We start from the raw sequence: 19,060 nt of genomic DNA, 5'->3' as shown, positions 1-19,060 counted from the left end.
ATGTGGAAATTACAACTTATTTGCATGCTGCAATGTTGTCCAATGTATTATTTCAAATTATTTCATTTCATTATAGTTTCACAAAGAAGAGCTTTATTTCTGAAAGTAGCAGGAATAGCTAAGGACCTGGTAAGCCTTATTAGATTCCGAGAGCTTCCAGGCAAAGCCAACAAGAACTCCCAGAATTCAATAATTTGAGATGTACTAGTAGTCTGTGTTTTTATGACTGTTGCCTGGAATCTTCTCATTTTTAATAAAAAATAAAATGAATTAGTAAACTACAAGGCGGATATAAGTCAGTCTCACAGTGATAGTTCTAAATAAAGCATGATTGTTAGAAGCAAAATGCATGGGGAAACTTTGCAACACCGTCAAAACAGTTATCTCCTGGCTCACAGTCTGGGCTATATCTTCCGTTCACTTGACTGAAGTTACTTATTTCCCTGTGTGGGACATGCAATGAGTCAGGTTCTATCCTCCCAAGCAAAAGAGCAAACCCTACCATAACAGCGTCCCCCTGTGGTCTTAGACCATGGAACAGATATCGGGAGGCACCCTCTTCCTATTTTTAGTGAGTGTACAATTATTAGAATGCTGTGTTCAATTCTAGCAGCAACAGCGGCTACTGCTCACACCTGTCACCCAGAAGAGAGCAAGTGAGTAACTAATGAAGTTTTAGACTAAGACGCTTGATTGTAATGGCTTTTCTCAGCAAATGGTATACCTAGGTCATTTACTGTCAGACGGTTATCTCTGAAATAGCTTTTGCCACTCCATTAATTGTCATACTGACATACATTCTTAGGTTTTTGAAAACAAAATTCTGTGTGTTAAAAACTTGAACCCAGTTATGATCCAAATCATTTCATAACTAAACCCATTATAATCTAAATTAGTTCACTGGCTCTTCACCAATCAGATCATGTATATTATGCAATAGAATCCCATGAAAACAGCTTCTCCATATTTTGTTCAACGTCTAGCTGGCCTCGCATTGACAGTTATTTTCAGAAAGATAAGAACATTAAGTAATTGTTCCAGAGCCAACTGTGGGATCAGCAGAGTTGGAAGTGGTTCTGTTGAGGTCACAAATGGCCAGTGGATGAGGCACTTTGTCAGGGTGATTAACAACCACCAGACAGGGAAACAGCTTGGCAGAAAGCGCACTCCTGCCGGTTGCCACTAGGGGCAGTCTGACTCAGAGGGGACAGTTTTGGAAAAACACTTCTTTTTAATGACATTCTGCAGGGAGGTTCTTAAATGATCTTAAAATGCTTTACAAAGGACACACATGGCAAGGTCATTGTTGGTATTTTGGGAGGTTATAAGAATATTTTAATTTTGGCACAGCTGGACAAGGTGATAGAATAGAGTGCCAGTGCACAATTTATCTCATTAAAAAATAGAGCCATTTAAAAAAGTGACAGTATATCGGTTAGCATATGTGCATCTTCAGTCCTGACTTATTTCGAAAACTGAAACAAAATGGGGTTCCTCCATCGGATGCAATTTAAGAATGTCACAGGTGGATGGGAAAGTTAGCTGTGTTTGATGGATTCCATGAAATACAATATAACGCTGTTTTAATGCTTCTCACACCTTTATTGGATATTTTAGGCAAATCTATGAGCTCGTTGGCAATAATGATACTGGTGGGGGACTGCCTGCATAATTTTGCAGATGGCCTCGTGATAGGAGCAGCCTTCTCGTCTTCATCAGAGTCTGGAATAACCACGACGATTGCTATCTTGTGTCATGAAATTCCACATGAAATGGGTGAGTCTAACACTGTTTCAAGCTTGTTGAGAACGTCATAACAGATTTCTAGCTACGGTTCCCTAGGCTTCCTTTTACAAAATATGATGAAAAGATGAATATTTTTCTTTCATAACTTATTTAAAAAGCAGAGAAGAACTAGAAAAAAAAAATCCTGTACCTTGGGATAAAATTTAATTGGACTCTATATTTCCCAGGGCCAGAAGTGACTCTGGATTCCGGGGAATTCTATATGGGAGAAAGTCATTCAGAGAAATTTCCTTTTAAAGAACTTTAAAATCTGCATAGTAACTGTGGGAAAACATCAAGTGGGGGAACTTTACCCATTATGTCAGCAAACAGGCCAATGAGACAAAATATTTAAATGAAAGCCAAACCATGGTTTCATCAACCGGATTTATACAAGACATCTAAAGCCAACTGTAAAATTGATATGACAGGCGTATGGTAACAGATGCGCATAAGACTCTTTTTCTGGATAATCTTAATAGCCCTGAAATTCAAATCCTGCCTCCCAGGGATCAAGATGAGATAGAATATACATAATGAGACAGACCCAGAAAGAGGGAGGCTGGCTCCAGGCACACATGTACCTTAGAGAGAGAACTCCGTGCTGTCATTCTTTCTGCTCCCATTTTCAGACCTCCATGGCCCCCTTGGGCCAACGCTGTTCTCTGTGTTTCATGTCTATTGTTTGAAGACCTATTGTCAACTCACCATTGACCCAAGTCTCTTGAAGCAGTTTATGCCCTTCCTGAATCCATTGGAATGTGCCTGGTCTGAGTGCCTTATTCTATGGTCCTGCTTTAACCTACTATAATAAAACCACAGGGGAGAGTGGCAATGGGTGACAGGCCAGCAAAGATGTTTTAAGACCAATTATACATTGGACCAATCATACAATGGAGCTAGGAAACTCAGTCCCTTGGCTGTCTTTATTGAATTTCAGCCTCGTCTCTATCCTGAAAACTGAAAACGAAGAAATAGAGGCTCTCAGATTAATAGGCCATTCTTCTCTTAGAGGAAAAGAGAGAATGCGATGTTTTTCAAATCATCAAGGCTTTGAAACATTTTTCCAAATAAAAAAATTTGTTTTCCTGATCAACTTTGGCAATGATTTTAAAATCTCATATTAAGTGTTTTTCTCTTTTCCCAAAGCAGTTCTGACATAAGTAAATAATGAAAGCCCACATCATGTTTACTACCTTGTGATTTTGCTTGGCAAGTTTCCAAGCAAAAAGATTTAGAAACCCTGGGCCAGCAAGAGCTTTATTAAAAAAAAAATTAAAAATATATATATATATATTTGGCTATTGTCTTCACCTTTTTTTATCCTCTCTGATCCACCCACTTCCCCTTTGAAAGCTATCATTCTGTTCCTTATATCCATGCCTCTGTTTCTATTTTGTCAGTTTATTTTGTTCATTAGATTCCACATACAAGTGAGATCGTATGGTATTTCTCTCTCTCTGACTGGCTTATTTTGCTCAGCATTATAATCTCCAGGTCCATCCATGCTATTGCAGAAGGCAAGAGTTCCTTCCTTTTGCTTTATTTTGCATTTATCTGAGCTGAAAATGCCACTGGACAACGGGACATTAGAAACTAAAGAGTATGTCACAGTTCTCGCTACACTATCTTCGGGAGCAGTAAAAGGAATAAAACTCTTGAAATGTAACTTCCTAATTGCGTAATGTGTTAGCTATGAATGCTGGAGAAATATAGGAAAATGGTTTCTTAACTGATCATTCAGCTTAACTTATAAAATTGATCCCAGTTGCTGACACTTGAAACAACCTAATAGCACATTACTCTGCCAAAGCCATCATCTGTGAATCGATAATTATATATATATTTTTCCTTAAAATTTAGGAGACTTTGCTGTGCTCCTAAGCTCTGGGCTTCCTATTAAAATTGCCATCCTGATGAATTTTATAAGTGCTCTGACTGCCTTCATCGGACTGTACATTGGCCTCTCAGTATCAACTGATCCTTGTATTCAAAATTGGATCCTGACAGTTACTGCTGGGATGTTCTTATATTTATCCTTGGTGGAAATGGTAAGCTTTGTGGCTTTTCCTTTTTGTTTTTCTAAACACTGAAAATGTAAAACAGAGAAAAAAACAATAAAATGAAAGAATGGGAGGGGGAAATACACAAAAGACTAAAGAAATATTCTGTGCAATCCAAGAAAGTAAGTTAAAGCAGAAGGAAGCAAGTTGAGACACAGAAAATATTGACATTCTTTTAGTGAACTAAAGTGGAATGAATGAAACCTTTATAATTGTCAAAAATTGATCATCAGTTGATTCTGCTCTGGCTTTGCCTTTGTATTTGATGCCTATACTTCTAGCTAAGAAATGTAACGTTCAATTAAACAGGAAGGTATTTTTTAATATATTGGGAAATAGTTCAACTGAGTTTGTTATTGCATTCAATAGCTGTTTAACTTAATGAACCAACTTTACTTTTAAAAATAATGATTTTATCTTTAATTTTTAATTGCCAGAGGGTCATTGTGTGGTGAAATAAGAAAGACTGTTATAGTATTAGGCCTTTAAAAATCACAACATATACTAGTATTTCCTAACGGGATCCTTGCTGACCCCAATGGTAACTCAGTCATCACTTTTCATCCTCTATAATCTTATGAAAAATTAAACCTAGGAAGTTTTACTCTTTTTTTGCCTTCTAAATTCTGGTCTTCATCAGATAAACCAGTCTTTTCTAAGGTCACTTTCTATTAAATTTACTTACAACTTAAATGTCTTAAGATGAAAGTCATAATGATGATCCTTTTTCGTAGGTTAAAATAAGGTAAATAAAAATATTTTAAATTATCAAAAGAAATATTTAATACTGAGAAACAATAGATCACCAATCTGAGTGAAAGTAAAATACGTGATTACATATCCTCAAGCAGAAAAGTAAAATAAACTATCTTGAAGATAATATATGGAACAGGACCATTGGGATGGGCTAATGATGTGGCAGAATCCAGGTACTGTCCTGGAAGTAAATAAAGAGAAATGTTCCATAAAGAAAAAATCTAGAAGGCAGGAACCCGTGCTGATAGCATCAGAATAACAGCACTTCTGGAAGTCAAGTTCAATGAGAACTCTTCAAGTGAATACCACCATTTTCAATTCTGTTGTAAATGCTTGTGACTTTCCAGTTGTTTTCCTTAATCCTCATAAGATTCAAATAGACTAGGAAACTCAAAAGTGTAATTCTGTGTTCAGACATGTTCTTACAGGTTATTTATAATACTCAGGAAAGTTCCTAATCTTGATAGTGAAGATAGCTAAAATTGGGGCAAATTCTACCCCTCACCCTTTTCTGAACCCCAACCTCCAACCCAAGGTCAATGTACACGATCCTTTGACCTTTCCAGTTTGAGAACTCTGTATTTCTTAACCTTTGGCATTTCAAAAGCATAGCTGTCACTCATCATTGAATGTTGAGAGGTAACCTTTTGTTTACAATGTCTCTACATCAGTCCTCACGTTCACTCTTGAGCCTCCTGATTTTCAGCGTTCTAATTTCTTTTCTCTTTAGGAATCAGTTGGGAGCAGTTGCTGTATTCCTTTGATGTTTATTTTTCATTTTATTTATTTTTTACACTGTCTTCAAGTATGATGGATGTGTATGTATGCAGTCAATTCATTTTCTTTGTTGGGGAGACTACTCTCCCAAGATTGACCTGAGAAGCTTGTCAAGAGCCATTTGTCATGTAGAACCCTGAGCGAAATATGTCTTTTTCTCCTCAATGTTTCTCCTCCTGATTTTGTAAGGGTAAGAAATTGCTTGTAAGAAAGCAACGTGCCTGATATCCTATGAGATTCCAACTAGAATAAATCTTGACCTTACTTCAAATTACTATTGGCCCAGGAAAAACCAGCATGCTGGCACAAAGGACAGGAAATAAAATAACCTGAGCTTCCTATAACCCAGGCCGCCTGCTCTCACGGCCTTGGCCTTTTGCGTAACTCCTAAACAGATTCTACTCTTTCACACAGCAGCAAATTTAACCGTTGCTGTACTCTGGGGCTGTGCCAAAGAAAATAGTCTTTTGCATTTAAAGCAAAGAAAACAAGGTTTCACGACTCTGTAAATAGCAAAGAAAACAAATGACAACAACTGAAGGGTAAGGGGTAATACTTCCATACACGGGTTATTTACTAAACCCTGGAAATTTACCAGCAGGGTTAATGTGGGAAGATTAGCTAGATTTTTGCTTTCCTTGTTTGTTTAAAGAAACTGGGTGTGTTATTTCAAAGTCCTAAAAGAAAAAGAACCAGGGGCAAAAATGGGGCTGTTAGCAATGAAGTCAGCAAGGAAGAAGGTCTTCTGGAAATCTGCCAGCCTGAGTTCTCCCACGTGGTGTTGCCCCATCCCAGCACACTCTCTTCTAGTTTCCTAGAATGGTTCCTAAAGAAAATTACGGATGCATGTAGCTCTGGGTGGCCGGAGGAAGCGCATTCTCTGTTAAGGAAGATCCGTGTCCTACACTGGGTTGTCTCTAAGCAGAGGCTGAGACAAAGACTTGAGTGAAGGCCATTCACTTGGGAGGTGATCCCGGGGAGCAGCGCTAAAGGGCAGATCAAGTAAAACAGAGAAGGATGAAAAGTCAATAAAACTATGTGTTTTTATTAAATTGACCACCACCTGGGGGATCCATAACATAGGACCTCCTGAAGGGACTCCTGTCCCCATTGTTCAAAGCTGGCCCCACAAACATGATCGCCCCCACTCTCAGGTTATACATGCCTGAGTGCCCAGGGAGTTGCTGTGGCGGTGCCATGCCATCACATTAACCCTGCTGGTAAGCCCAGGGCAGGAGACAGGGGAATGCAGTATGGGCCTGAAGCAAGTCTCCATGCAAAACAGATCCACACTTCATTGGAACTGGTCTCTGCAAGTGTGGCCAGAGAGAGAGATGGTGCTGAGAGAATATAGGATAGCACGAGTGATGTCCATTAACAGTTGACCCCTTCAACCACCAAATACGCTCATGTTCTCATTTACTTCTAAGTCACATATATACCAAAGTCCCTTCACGATGGTAGCCAGCCAAAAGTCCACAAAGACTTAATACAAAACGGTTGGTGGAACAAGCTCCAGACCCGGGGTCATGAGGCCGTATTTGATATTCATCAGCCTTCTCCTCCAGCACCCAGCCTTGATCCTCCTCATCTTCAGGCCGCACTTTGGCTGACCTAGATTTCTTCCCTCAGAGGGCAGCCCAGGCTTCACCTGAGAGATCTGCTTTGACCTTGTCAGGTCATGTTTCCTGTAGTTGAGTGTTCACCATTGTCAATAGGCATGGAAGCACCAAGAGATGGCTCAAGGAATCCCCAGGTTTCTGGATATGTCCCTTGCTTACTCCATTGTGTAACAATAACCCCTACTCTCAGGGTAACCAGTGACGGTTACTCCTACCAATATTGAACTGTTGGTTGATCCATTGATGTAAGGACCTCAAAGAACCAGGTGGTAGTAACATCTTCAAGTTCAGTGAAAATATTCTCTGGTGTATTCTCTTCAAGATAAAGGTGATCTGACAGTGCTAATGTTTGCATGAACAGGAAGCACAAATTCCACAAGTAGAAAAACTGGCAGTGATTAGCTACCATTCTTTCATGATTTTCTCTATTATTTCTGCTCTTATCTCTTATTTCCTTCCTTCTACTCACTTTGTATTTAATTTTCTTGCTTTATGTGGTAGAATGATATGTCATTGATTTTAAATCTTGTTTTCTTTACTAACCTAAGCATTTAAAGTTAAAAATTTTCCTCTAGCATGGCGTTAGCTGAATCCCATGTATTTTATTTATTTATTTATTTATTATTTTTTTAAAATATATTTTATTGATTTTTTACAGAGAGGAAGGGAGAGGGATAGAGAGCTAGAAACATCGATGAGAGAGAATCATCGACCAGCTGCCTCCTGCACACCCCCTACCAGGGATGTGCTCGCAGCCAATGTACATGCCCTTGACCGGAATCGAACCTGGGACCTTTCAGTCCGCAGACCGACGCTCTATCCATTGAGCCAAACCGGTTTCGGCTGAATCCCATGTATTTTAATATGTTGTGTTTTCAATGCAATTTTAAAATGTTTTTGAGCCATATGTTATATAGAAGTATGTTGCTTAATTTCTCAATATTTGTAACTTTTCTAAATATCTTTTAGATATTGACTTTAATTCCATTATAGTCAGAGAATATATATTTAGTTTTTGAAATTTTTGAGACTTGTTTTATGGCCCAGCATATGATCTATCCTGGTCAGTGGCCCTTTGTACATTTGAAAAGTACATGAGTGTAGCAGTTGTTGGGTGTAGGGTTCTGTGAATGTTGATAGTTGTATTCAAATTCTGTATCTTTTTTTTTTTTTTTCCCTCCACTTGTTCTGGTAATTATTGAGGAAGTTATGTTAAAATATAAACCTATAGCCCTAGCTGGTTTGGCTCAATAGATAGAGCATCGGCCTGCGGGCTGAAGGGTCCCAGGTTCAATTCTGGCCAAGGGCACATGCCTGGGTTGTGGGCTCGATCCCCAGTAGGGGGCGTGCAGAAGGCAGCCAATCAATGATTCTCTTTCATCATTGATGTTTCTCTCTCTCTCTTTCTCCCCCTCTCCCTTCCTCTCTAAAATCAATATAAATATATATATTTAAAATATAAACCTATATTCATGAGTTTGTCTACTTTGTTCTTAGTTCTATCAATTTTGCTTTATGCGATTGAATTTCTGTTACTAGATGCATGACTATTTAGGATTAGTATTTACTAGAGGCCCAGTGCACGGAATTCATGCTGCTGGCTGCTGGCTGGGGCCTCCCTTCCCCTGCTGCCTGCTGCTGCCACCGGCCAGGGCCTCCCTTTGCACCTGCCTTGGCCTGGCACCGCCTGCTCATCTGCTCCACTATCCTGCCGCAGTCCCGCTCTTGTTGGGGCCCATCGGGGTTGGCAGTGCCTCCACTGCCACCTGCTGCCCGCACCACGTCGCCAATGCTCGCCATGTTCCACGCCACCCCCTGGTGGTCAGCGCATGTCTAACTCCCAGTTGGTCGAACTCCTGCCTGTGGGGACAATTTGCATATTAGCCTTTTATTATATAGGATTCTTGATGAATCCACACTTTTATCATGCTAAAAGGTCCCTTTTTATCTCTGGTATAACTCGTCTTGAAGTCTTCTTTGTCTGGCATTAATATAGTCACACCTGCTTTCCTGCCCACTGTTGGCACAGAATATCTTTTCCATCCTTTTGTCTTCCACCTATCTGTGGAAAATAAGATAGGATATTTGAAGTATCATGTAACAGAAGCATCTGATACAATCAATAATCCCTGTGATGGATAGGTTAGTATCCATTTATCTTGTTTTATCCACTTTCTCTTAATCTGGGTTATAATCAGATCTATTGGTTTGCTGTGTTTTTCATATTCCCATGTTTGCTAAAAAGGTATGTCCTAATCTTGGGAATTTGTGAATGTGTTATCTTACATGTCAAATGGGACTGGCAGATGTGTTTAAGGTTTAGGACTTTGAGAAGGGGAGATTATCCTAGATTATCTGTGGTCCAAATCTAATCACAGTACTTAAAAGTGGAAAATCTTCTCCATCAGGGGTCAGAGAAAGGTTTGTGATAACAGAAGCAGGGTCAGAGGGGTTTGGCGTTGCTGACTTTAAAGATGGAGGAAGGGGTCCAGGAGACAAGGAATGCAGGAAGTCTCCAGAAGCTGGAAATGGCAAGGAAACAGATTCTCTCCAGGCCCCAGAAAGGAGAGCAGCACAGATGACACATTTAAATTAGCCTGGGGACCCTGTACGATATTTATAAGACAATGAATTTGTGTTATAAGCCACCATGTTAATGGTAGTTTGTTAACAGCAGCTATAGAAGATGAATATATCCTGTGATGCTAATCTTGGTACAGAAGTGCTTGGAAACAGAGGCAACTATGTAGGAGCATCCCATTCTGAGAACCGAAGTTCCTTGTAAGAAACTTCTCAGACTGAAAGTCAAGAGGATTTCTCAGCTCTACCTTCTCTGCCGTTTACAAAAGTTCTCACAGATGAGGAAAAGACAAGCTCTGAGAATGCTGTTTTCTTCAGCAGTTTGGATAAGAGAGATTTTATTTTTAACAAATGTGACTTGTTATTTAAATACTAAATTAATTCATTAAAAATATAAGTAGGTAATGCCAAGGAAAGGTTTATTTTGGACCTGAAACAAGTTTCAAATCTTTAGGCAATTTTCCTAAGGTTTTAGATCCTGTGAGACGGTTTCCATAGCAACAGGCCCATGGAAACTTCAAGGAGCTCTCACTATGAATGTAGCTGAAGATGTCCCTAGAATTGGTGGGACTGGATGACTGCCCAGGACACAATGCATTAATAACACCCAAGCTGACGGCGGGGGAGGGGGGGGGGGGGGGAGGGGGGGGGCTGGGTGGGGGTGGTAACTCAGAGAGGTAGATAGGGGAGAAAGAAGCACCTCACCAGTTCATGCCAGAACCAAATAAAACAAACCAAAATTCAGGTGCCCCCTCTGAGTACATCAAGGCAAATCAGTTGAGAATACTGTTTCCAGCCTCCACCACTACTCATTTCTCCCAATGCAACGCCCTTCCCTCTGTACATTTCTTGCAGATGTTCTTTTAAAAATTAACTTTCTTGTTGAGACTGTTATTAAGGTTCCTGCAATCTTAATTTCACTTATATAACAATGGGGGAGGATACACCAAGATTGAAAAACAGTCACTTAGAGCAACTTGCTTATCTACCCTCTTCTTGCAAGTGTCTCCTCCAAGGAAAATCTCAGCCAGACTTTGCCTGGAGCATTTTCCAATTTCCAGATAAATTTTCTTTTACGAAAGGTAGTGTAAAGAGTATTTTGAATTTGAACTTAAGATCCTTTGCTTTTAAAATATACCCAAATAAACAAAAATAAGATCTGAATATTAAGCCCAATCAATAAATCGGATCACCCATAGTCCAGATGAAAAGCATTCATTGGCTTCTGTACAATTGTTTAAGTTCAGTAAATGTAACAGCTTCAACATAGTGAATTGGGTGAAAAGAACATAAATTGACACAAAACGGCAGTTTCCAGCTAGGCTTCGCCTCATAATCACCTGACTATGAAATTAAACTAAAATAGAATCTATACTTTTAGGATATTGATCTGATTCCCTCCTCCCCATTGTTTTTTATCTTCCAATGTATTGTTTGATTGTTTCTTTCTCAGAGAAATCTAGATAAATCCAATGCAGTTCAGCTCTGGTAAATAAGTCCTTTCTTCATCCAAAAAACAATTAAGTTATCCTTTCTTTAGTTTGGTAATACCTAGATGTAATGCCCTTTAAACAATATCCATCCATTGAAAGGGAATGTTTTGTAAGAAAAATACATGTAAAATGGCCTTGATATACGTATTTGCTTTCAACATATATTGTATTTAAAATCAATAAATACAACTGACACCATTTCAGATATTTTTTGATGTTAAAAAAATAAGCATTTAAAAGCCACTTCAGCAGCAAAATTAATATAATTTAACATTCACAATTATTTCTTCACAAAAGCAAGAAGGATGAATCATTCATACCAACAATTTTGGAAGATTTCTATTATCTTTATCTAAAAATTAGTCAAATCTTACACTTAGATTATTTTCTACTGAGAAAATGATTAATAGACACAACTTGGATGAATGTTGAACTCTAATTTGAAAAAATAAAATAAAATTGACTACCAGAAATGTTTGTAATTTTCTGCTACTTGTGTTTCCTTTCTTCTAGTGAGTCTCCTAAAATCATGCCTGTGCATGTACACACACACACATACACACACACACACACACACACACAAAAACACACAAAACAAAAAAAACACCAACCCCACATATATCTTCCAAAGCAATCCATTTCTTAGGAAAATGCTAAAGCTGCCTGATGACTCTCTTTGCTGAGCTAAATCAGTAAAAATTTTTCTAGCTGAATTACTTTCCCTATGGAAAGAAATAGTGAGGTGAAATGTTAAGTACAAGTGAAAAGCAGGTAACATTTTTGTCTTTTATAATTGTGAATAACAATGACATGGTCTGTGTCTTATAGCTCAGTTTTCAAAAAAGAAAATTTCATTTATCTTCTGTTTTCATTTATCTTTCATGAATTCCCATGGGAAGATACCATTGACAATTTAGGACTCTATAATATTCTGTACTTAAATACTTAAAATATATATATGTGATGAATTTTAATAAATAACTTAACAATAAGCCTCTAGTTTGGTAATTCCAGATACATTGAGATCCTGTGGTCTTTGCTTTCTTGCTTGATAAGAAAAATTAAGACTGCTGTATTAAGCTTTTCTGTGAACACAACTACTAATTTAAAAAGACCTAAATTCGCCCTGACTAGTTTGGCTCAGTGGATAGAGCATTGGCCTGTGGACTGAAGGGTCCCAGGTTTGATTCCAGTCAAGGACATGTACCTTGGTTGCGGGCACATCCACAGTGGGGTGTGTGTAGGAAGCAGCTGATTGATGTTTCTCTCTTATTGATGTTTCTAGCTCTCTATCCGTCTCCCTTCCTCTCTGTAAAAAAAAATAAAAAATCAATAAAATATATTAAAAAATAAAAATAAAAAGACCTAAATTCAAAATAAGCCCTATCTGTGTCAACAGAAACAAATGTCCCAATTTTGGGATATTGTTGAGTCAATACCTCAATCTGTGCTGAGGGTCTTACTATTAATACTAAAATATGATGCTAAAAGAAAATATACTCTAATACCCTCCTTTACATTGCTGTCACAAGGCCTGTGTATGGATTCTTTTTTTTTTTTTTGTACATGTCCAGTAATTCCAACACAATTTATTGAAAAGACTATCTTTGTTCCATTTTATCACTTTTGCATCTTTGTCAAAGATCTGACTCTGTCACTGTGGGTCTATTTCTGGCTAATCTGTTCTGTTCCAATGGTATGTTTGTCTGTTCTTTCACCAATACCACATTGTTGAATATGGTAACTTTACGTAAATCTTGAAGTTGGGTAGTATCAATTTTCCAATTTTGTTCTTCTCTTTCTATATTAAGTTGGTTAATCTGGGTCTTTTGCATTTCTGTGTAAATGTTAGAATCAGTGTTTCAATATCCATAGAAAAACTTGTAGGATTTTGGTTGGTATTGCTTGAGTCTATGGAATAACTGACATCTTGACAATATTGTCATGTCCATGAACATGGAAATTTTCTCCATTTATTTAGTTTTTCCTTGATAACTTTCATTATAGTTTTCTTCATATAGATCTTGTACCTCTTTTGTTAGATTTATATCTAAGTATTTTATTTTTTGGTGCTAATGTAAATGGTAATGTTTTTAATTTAAATTTCACTTGTTCATTCCTGGTATATAGACAAGTGATTGACTTTTGTATGTTAACCTTATATCTTGACATATGCACTTAATAGTTCCAGCAGCTTTTTTGTTGATTCTTTTGGATTTTCTACAAAGAGATCATCTCAACTGCAAATAAAGACAGTTTTATTTCTTCTTCCCAGTCTGTATACCTTTTATTTCCCTTTCTCCTCTTTTTATTATTCTCTTTTTCTATATTCCTCTCCCTACCCCTTCCTTTCTTTCCCTTCATGAATTTGAGGAAGTTTTTCTCTATTCCCAGTTTTCTGGGAGTTTTTTTTTTAAAAATCATGATATATGTTGGATTTTGTCAGTGCTTTTTATGCATTTATTGATATGATCATGTAATTTTTTTTCTTTAGCTTGTTGATGCTATAGTCTAGATTATACTAATCAGTTTTTGAATGTTAAATCAGCCTTGTAAAAAAATCCCACTTGTTTGTGGTGTATAATTTTTAAAAATTCGATTTGCTACTATTTTGTTGAATTTTTTGCATCTCTGTTCATGAAAGATATTGGTCTGTGGTTTTCTTTTCTTGTATTATCTTTGTCAAGTTTTGGTATTAATACAAAGCTGGCCTCATAGAATGAGTTAGAAAGTATTTTTTTTCAGCTTCTATTTTCTGAAAGATTATAGAAAATTGGCATAATTTCTTCCTTAAATGTTTGGTAGGATTTGCTGGTGAACCCATCTGTGCTTAGTGCTCTCTGTATTGAATGAAAGGTTACTTGATTTATTTTATAAATATAGGCCTATTCAGTGTCTACTTATTCTTGTGTGAGTTTTGGCAGATTGTGTCTTTCAAGGAATTGGTGCACTTTTTCTAGGTTAACAAATTTGTGGGCACAGAGTTATTTATAATGTTTCTTTATTATGCTTTTATTGTCCATGGAAATTGTATGTCCCTGTTTTCATTTTGGATATACGTAATTTGTGCCTTCTGTCTTTTTTCCTTAGTTAGCCTGGGTAGAGGTTTATTTATTTTATTGATCTTTTCACAGAATCAGATTTTAGCTTTGTTGATTCTTTTTATTGATTTACTATTTTTAATTTTATTAATTTCTGCTTTATTTATTTTTTCTTCTCCTCACTTAAGATTTAATTTTCCATTCCTCTTCTAGCTTCCTGATGTGGAAGTTTGGATTATTGATTTTTTATCTTTCTTCATTTCTACTATTTCCCTCCAAACCCTGCTTTTGCTGTATCCCCAAAACTTTGATAATTGCATTTTCATTTTCATTTAGTTAAAAATAGGTTTTAATTTATCTTGAAGGTTCTTCTTTGACCCTTGTATTGTTTAGAACTGTGTTGTCTAATGCTAATGTCTATGAATTTGGTGGGATTTCCCAGCTGTCTTTTGTCATTGATTTATAGTATAATTCCATTGTTATACAATTTCAATTATTTTAAATTTATTAAGGTATGCTTTATGGGCACAATATTGTCTGTCGAGGTGAGTGTTTTATATGAGCTTGAGAAGAATGTTAATTATGCTGTTATTGGCTGAAGTAGTTTATATATGCCAATTATATCCAGCTTACTGAAGATGCTCCTCTGTGATCTTCTTGATTTTTTATCTTCTGGTTCTATCCATTTCTAATAGAGAAGTGTTAAAGTCTCCAACTCTCCATTTGATTCTCCTTGCAGTTCTCTGAGTTTTGTCTCATATAATTTGACACTCTATTGTTAGGAACATACACATTAAAGATTATTGGAGTATTGAGTCTTTTATCTTTATCTAATGTCCATATTTACCCCTGGTAACTGCTCTGTTGGAAATTAATGTAGCTACTCTCACTTACTTTTGATTAGAGTTAGCATGATATAGCTTCCTCCATCCCTTTACTTTTAATCTATATTTTTTCTTTATATTTAAAGCAGGTTTCTTGTAGACAGCATATAGTTGGGTCTTATTTTTTATCCACTTTGAAAAGTGTCTTTTAATTAGTGTATTTAGACCATTGACACTTAGAGTGATTACTGATATCTATAATAATAAAAGGGTAATATGCTAATTAGGCCGGATGTCATTCTGGACGTCCTTCCTGATGAAGCCGGGGCTGGAGGGAAGCCAGCCGGATCCTGGGTGCCTGCGGGTGGCCTGAAGGAAGCCAGCTCAGGTCCCGGGTGCCTGCTGGTGGCTGGAGGAGGGAAGCCCGGGTCCTGGGTGCCGGAGGGAAGACAGTACCAGCAGCTGGGGGAAGGAAGGCCTACTCTTGCATGAATTTTCGTGCATTGGGCCTCTAGTAGTTGGATAAATATCTACCATATTTGCTACTGTTTCCTAATTTTGCCCTTGTTCTTTGTTGCTGATTTTATCTTTTTCTGCCTTGTGGTTTTAATTGAGCATTATATTATTCCATTTTGACTCCTTTCTCAGTATATTAATTATATTTCCCTTTTTAGTTTTTCAAGTGGTTACTCTAGAGTTTTCAACATACATACAACTAATCCAATGTCACTTTAACATAACACTATACTGCTTTATGGATAATGTAAGCACATTGCAATAAGAAAATATTCTTAATTCATCTTTCCATTCTTTGTGTTATTGCTGTCATTCATTTCACTATACATAAGCACATGCACATACATAGGCATACATAGTCTAATGCATTGTTGCTATTACTTTGAACAAATTTGTTAGATTAATTAAGAGTAAGAAAATACTTATTCATTTTCTGATGTTCTTTCTTTATGTACATTCCAGTTTCTGACCTATATTATTTTCCTTTCTCCAAAAAACTTCTTTTAATACTTTTTGCAAGGATGGCCTACTGGCAACAAATCCTTTCAATTTTTGTGTCTGAGAATATTTTTATTTACTCTTTACTTTCTAAGGATAATTTTGAGGGCACAGAATTCTAGGTTTGTGGTTTATCTCTCTCAACACTTTAAATACTGGTATTTTACTTTATTCCTTTTATTCACATAGTTTCAAAGAAGAATTTAGATTTAATTATTAACCTTGCTCATCTGCCTATAGGTATGTTTTTTCCCCCCTCTGGCTTATTTCAAAATTTAAAAAAAATCTTTGATTTTCTGAAGTTTGAAAATGATATGCCTATAGGTAGTATTTTGGCATTTATCCTGCTTAATGTTTTCTGAGCTTCCTGGACCTGTGGTTTAGTGTCTGACATTAATTTGGGAGAAATTCTGCTCTAGGAAGTGATATTCTCTGTATCTGCCTGTGTTTTGCCAGCAGTTTTCCCTGTAACCTCACTTCTCTGACATATCTAAGAAGAGTTTTTGTTTTTTCAGTTTTCCCAGTTTTTTACTTGTTGTTAGGACATGCTGGCAGAATTTTAATCTTCTTATATAGAATTTTAATCTTCTTATATGCCGTGCTAGAAACTGGAAGTCTTTGATATACAACTACTAAGTGTACTGTTTACACATGCAAACAGATAATTGCAGATTTGCAACCCAAATTGTGGGACTAACAAGTTCTCATTTTGTTCTGAGCTTTGTGTCTTTTGAAAGGACAAAATTAAGCCATTTACAAATGTAACAGAGTTAGAGCAGCCCACAAAATGTGTGCTCTTAATTAAGCATAATTAGGATGTCCTACAAAATAAGTTTGAGTTTTTTATCACATTTTTTAAGAGACAAGGATGGTTTTTCTTATCAAATGCAAATGTACCAGTATACCTGACTCCTTGTGCACAATGGACTTTAGGGTCCCTCTGAAAGAAAGATGGCATAAATCAGTTGTCAAGTGAGCTTCATGAATGAAAAAGAAAATATTTTCTCTTGAAAGTTAATGATGCCAAAAGCTATACTTTTCTAAGAGAGAAACAATATTCAAATTACAATTTTATCTTCATAAGAGATATCACCAAATGTCTTTAATAAATGAATGTTGAATTTCTATATTTGAATTGTAAATTTTTAATAACAACAGGCCTTTGAAAATTTCAGTGTATTTTAGAAGCATTGAATACTGAGCTTTCTTTTTCAGTATGTACATTTATGAACCATACTAAAGTTAAGTATTGAAATATCCAGTAATAGGTGTTTAATTACACCAACAAGAAGCCAGTTTCAGATTACAGGCAGAAATAAACAGAGGTTTTGAATGACAGAAGAGTCTGAAGCTTAGATGTACAAGGAAAGACAAAAACCTAGTTCCAGAAGATGCTTTATAGACAATTCTTCTCTGTGATGAGTCCTCCCTAGTATATAATTATTATATAGTACATGATGTTAATATTCATCCACTTTCTTTCCTAATATGTTCTAACATTCTCTGTGAGCATTCATTTTAAAGCATCATCTTGACTGGAATATAGTTATGGGGACTGACTCAAGTTTAAATATTTACTTTCTAAAATGTTCAGAAATCCTAATTAGCAGTTGACTATCATAACAACATCTCACTTAGAACTTGCAGGAACCATTAACTGTAGAGAAGTCTCAGTCAATATGTGGACTATATGCATCTCGGGAAATTTCCTGTACTTGATTCAAAATTGAAGAAAAGAACTTAATAGCATGTTAAAAGGTTGCATTTTAGATCAATATATTTTTTTCCAGAAAGCTACAACTCCTTGATTATCATGTCTTGGCATCCACTGATTTGAGTTGGGAAACTTGTAAACATAGAGGTATAGAGGTAAAAATGAAGATTACTTTTTACTTCAAGGATTCCAACTTTCTGGCAGAAATCTCAAGGCTGTTTTGCTAACATTTCTTCTCTCTCTCTCTCTCTTCTCTCTCTCTCTCTCTCTCTTTTTTTTTTTTACCTTTTACATCAATATCAAGATACTCTATCATTTCACCCCCTCTGGTCTTAGGGTATAAATCAAGATCTGTAAAATTATTTAATAAAGGAATTTAATTGCTCTGGAGGAAAAGGGAACTTTTCTCTCTTGAAAGCCAGGGAAAGATGGTGGCACTTAAACTCCTATAGAGATTAAAAACAAAACAAAACAAAAAAAACAAACAACAACACAAAAAACCCACACACAGTAAAAATAAAATGTAAACGCTTTAAGTTAATTCATCTGGACTTTTATTTTCCTTCTAAATTACTGATTGAAATGTATAAAATATATATGGGTGTATTTAAAACAAATGAAATGCTGCAATCAGATGTGGTTTGAGCTTTGGCATTTTATATTTGTATCTTTTGGAAAGACTTTCTGTAGTACTCTCTGGTATTTTGGTGTGGACCCAAGAGATACTATGGTTCATATGTTCATCTATAATCACCTAAAAGAAAGCCAAGTATTGTCTCAAAATCAAGCTAAACTATGTTTTCTTACCAAACCTATTTATGTGTGGGTATGGAAAGCTCAGCTAGACCACCCAAGTTAAAATTAAAGCTTCAATATCAAGATGAGAATCTCCTTAAACTTTTTTTTAAACGTTAATTTTCATTGTTTGTCTGCTTCTGTAGGTTTACCATGTTGGTGTGCTGTTATAGCATTTGTTGGGTGCATATTGTCTGACTTGAAAACAGAACCACTAATGTGATCTTTTATGACAAAGGCAGCATAATATCTATATGTTGTATTACATATTTTCATCACATACAGTGACTATTTTATGCCTAATTGGACATTTTTAGTGTTTGCATTTTTCCATTTTTTTAAAATAGATAGAACTGTATTGCTAAAAATAGAGATGAATTCACATAGAGAGCTGGTCTTTGTGTTGGTATGTCTTCTATAGTAATGAGGTCACCTGGCTTCTTTCCTAGTTCTGACATCACATCTGTGTGACTTTGGATAAGTCATTTTCCTCCCTGAGCCAATGTTTTCTAATAGCTATAATGAGTTAGTAATTTTATCTCTTTTAGGATTATGAGAAGAAAATGGGATGAGGGAGATACAGAAAGTGCACAATA

At 36.4% G+C, this 19,060-nt stretch overlaps 1 protein-coding gene across 3 annotated transcripts in view; it reads left to right on the top strand.

The window, feature by feature from the left end:
• Nucleotides 1-19,060, top strand: part of SLC39A12 (solute carrier family 39 member 12) — a 68,286-nt gene that overhangs the window by 46,302 nt on the left and 2,924 nt on the right. For all 3 annotated transcript variants that reach the window (XM_008148836.3, XM_008148835.3, XM_008148834.3), the window contains 2 exons: nucleotides 1,618-1,776; nucleotides 3,649-3,836. In XM_008148836.3, coding sequence (XP_008147058.2) covers nucleotides 1,618-1,776; nucleotides 3,649-3,836 — 347 coding nt within the window. The remainder of the gene's footprint in view (nucleotides 1-1,617; nucleotides 1,777-3,648; nucleotides 3,837-19,060) is intronic.

This window comes from Eptesicus fuscus, chromosome 2 (genome assembly GCF_027574615.1).
Source record: "Eptesicus fuscus isolate TK198812 chromosome 2, DD_ASM_mEF_20220401, whole genome shotgun sequence".
In the NCBI taxonomy this organism is placed as follows: domain Eukaryota; kingdom Metazoa; phylum Chordata; class Mammalia; order Chiroptera; family Vespertilionidae; genus Eptesicus; species Eptesicus fuscus.
This window is presented reverse-complemented; position numbering and strand designations above follow the sequence as displayed.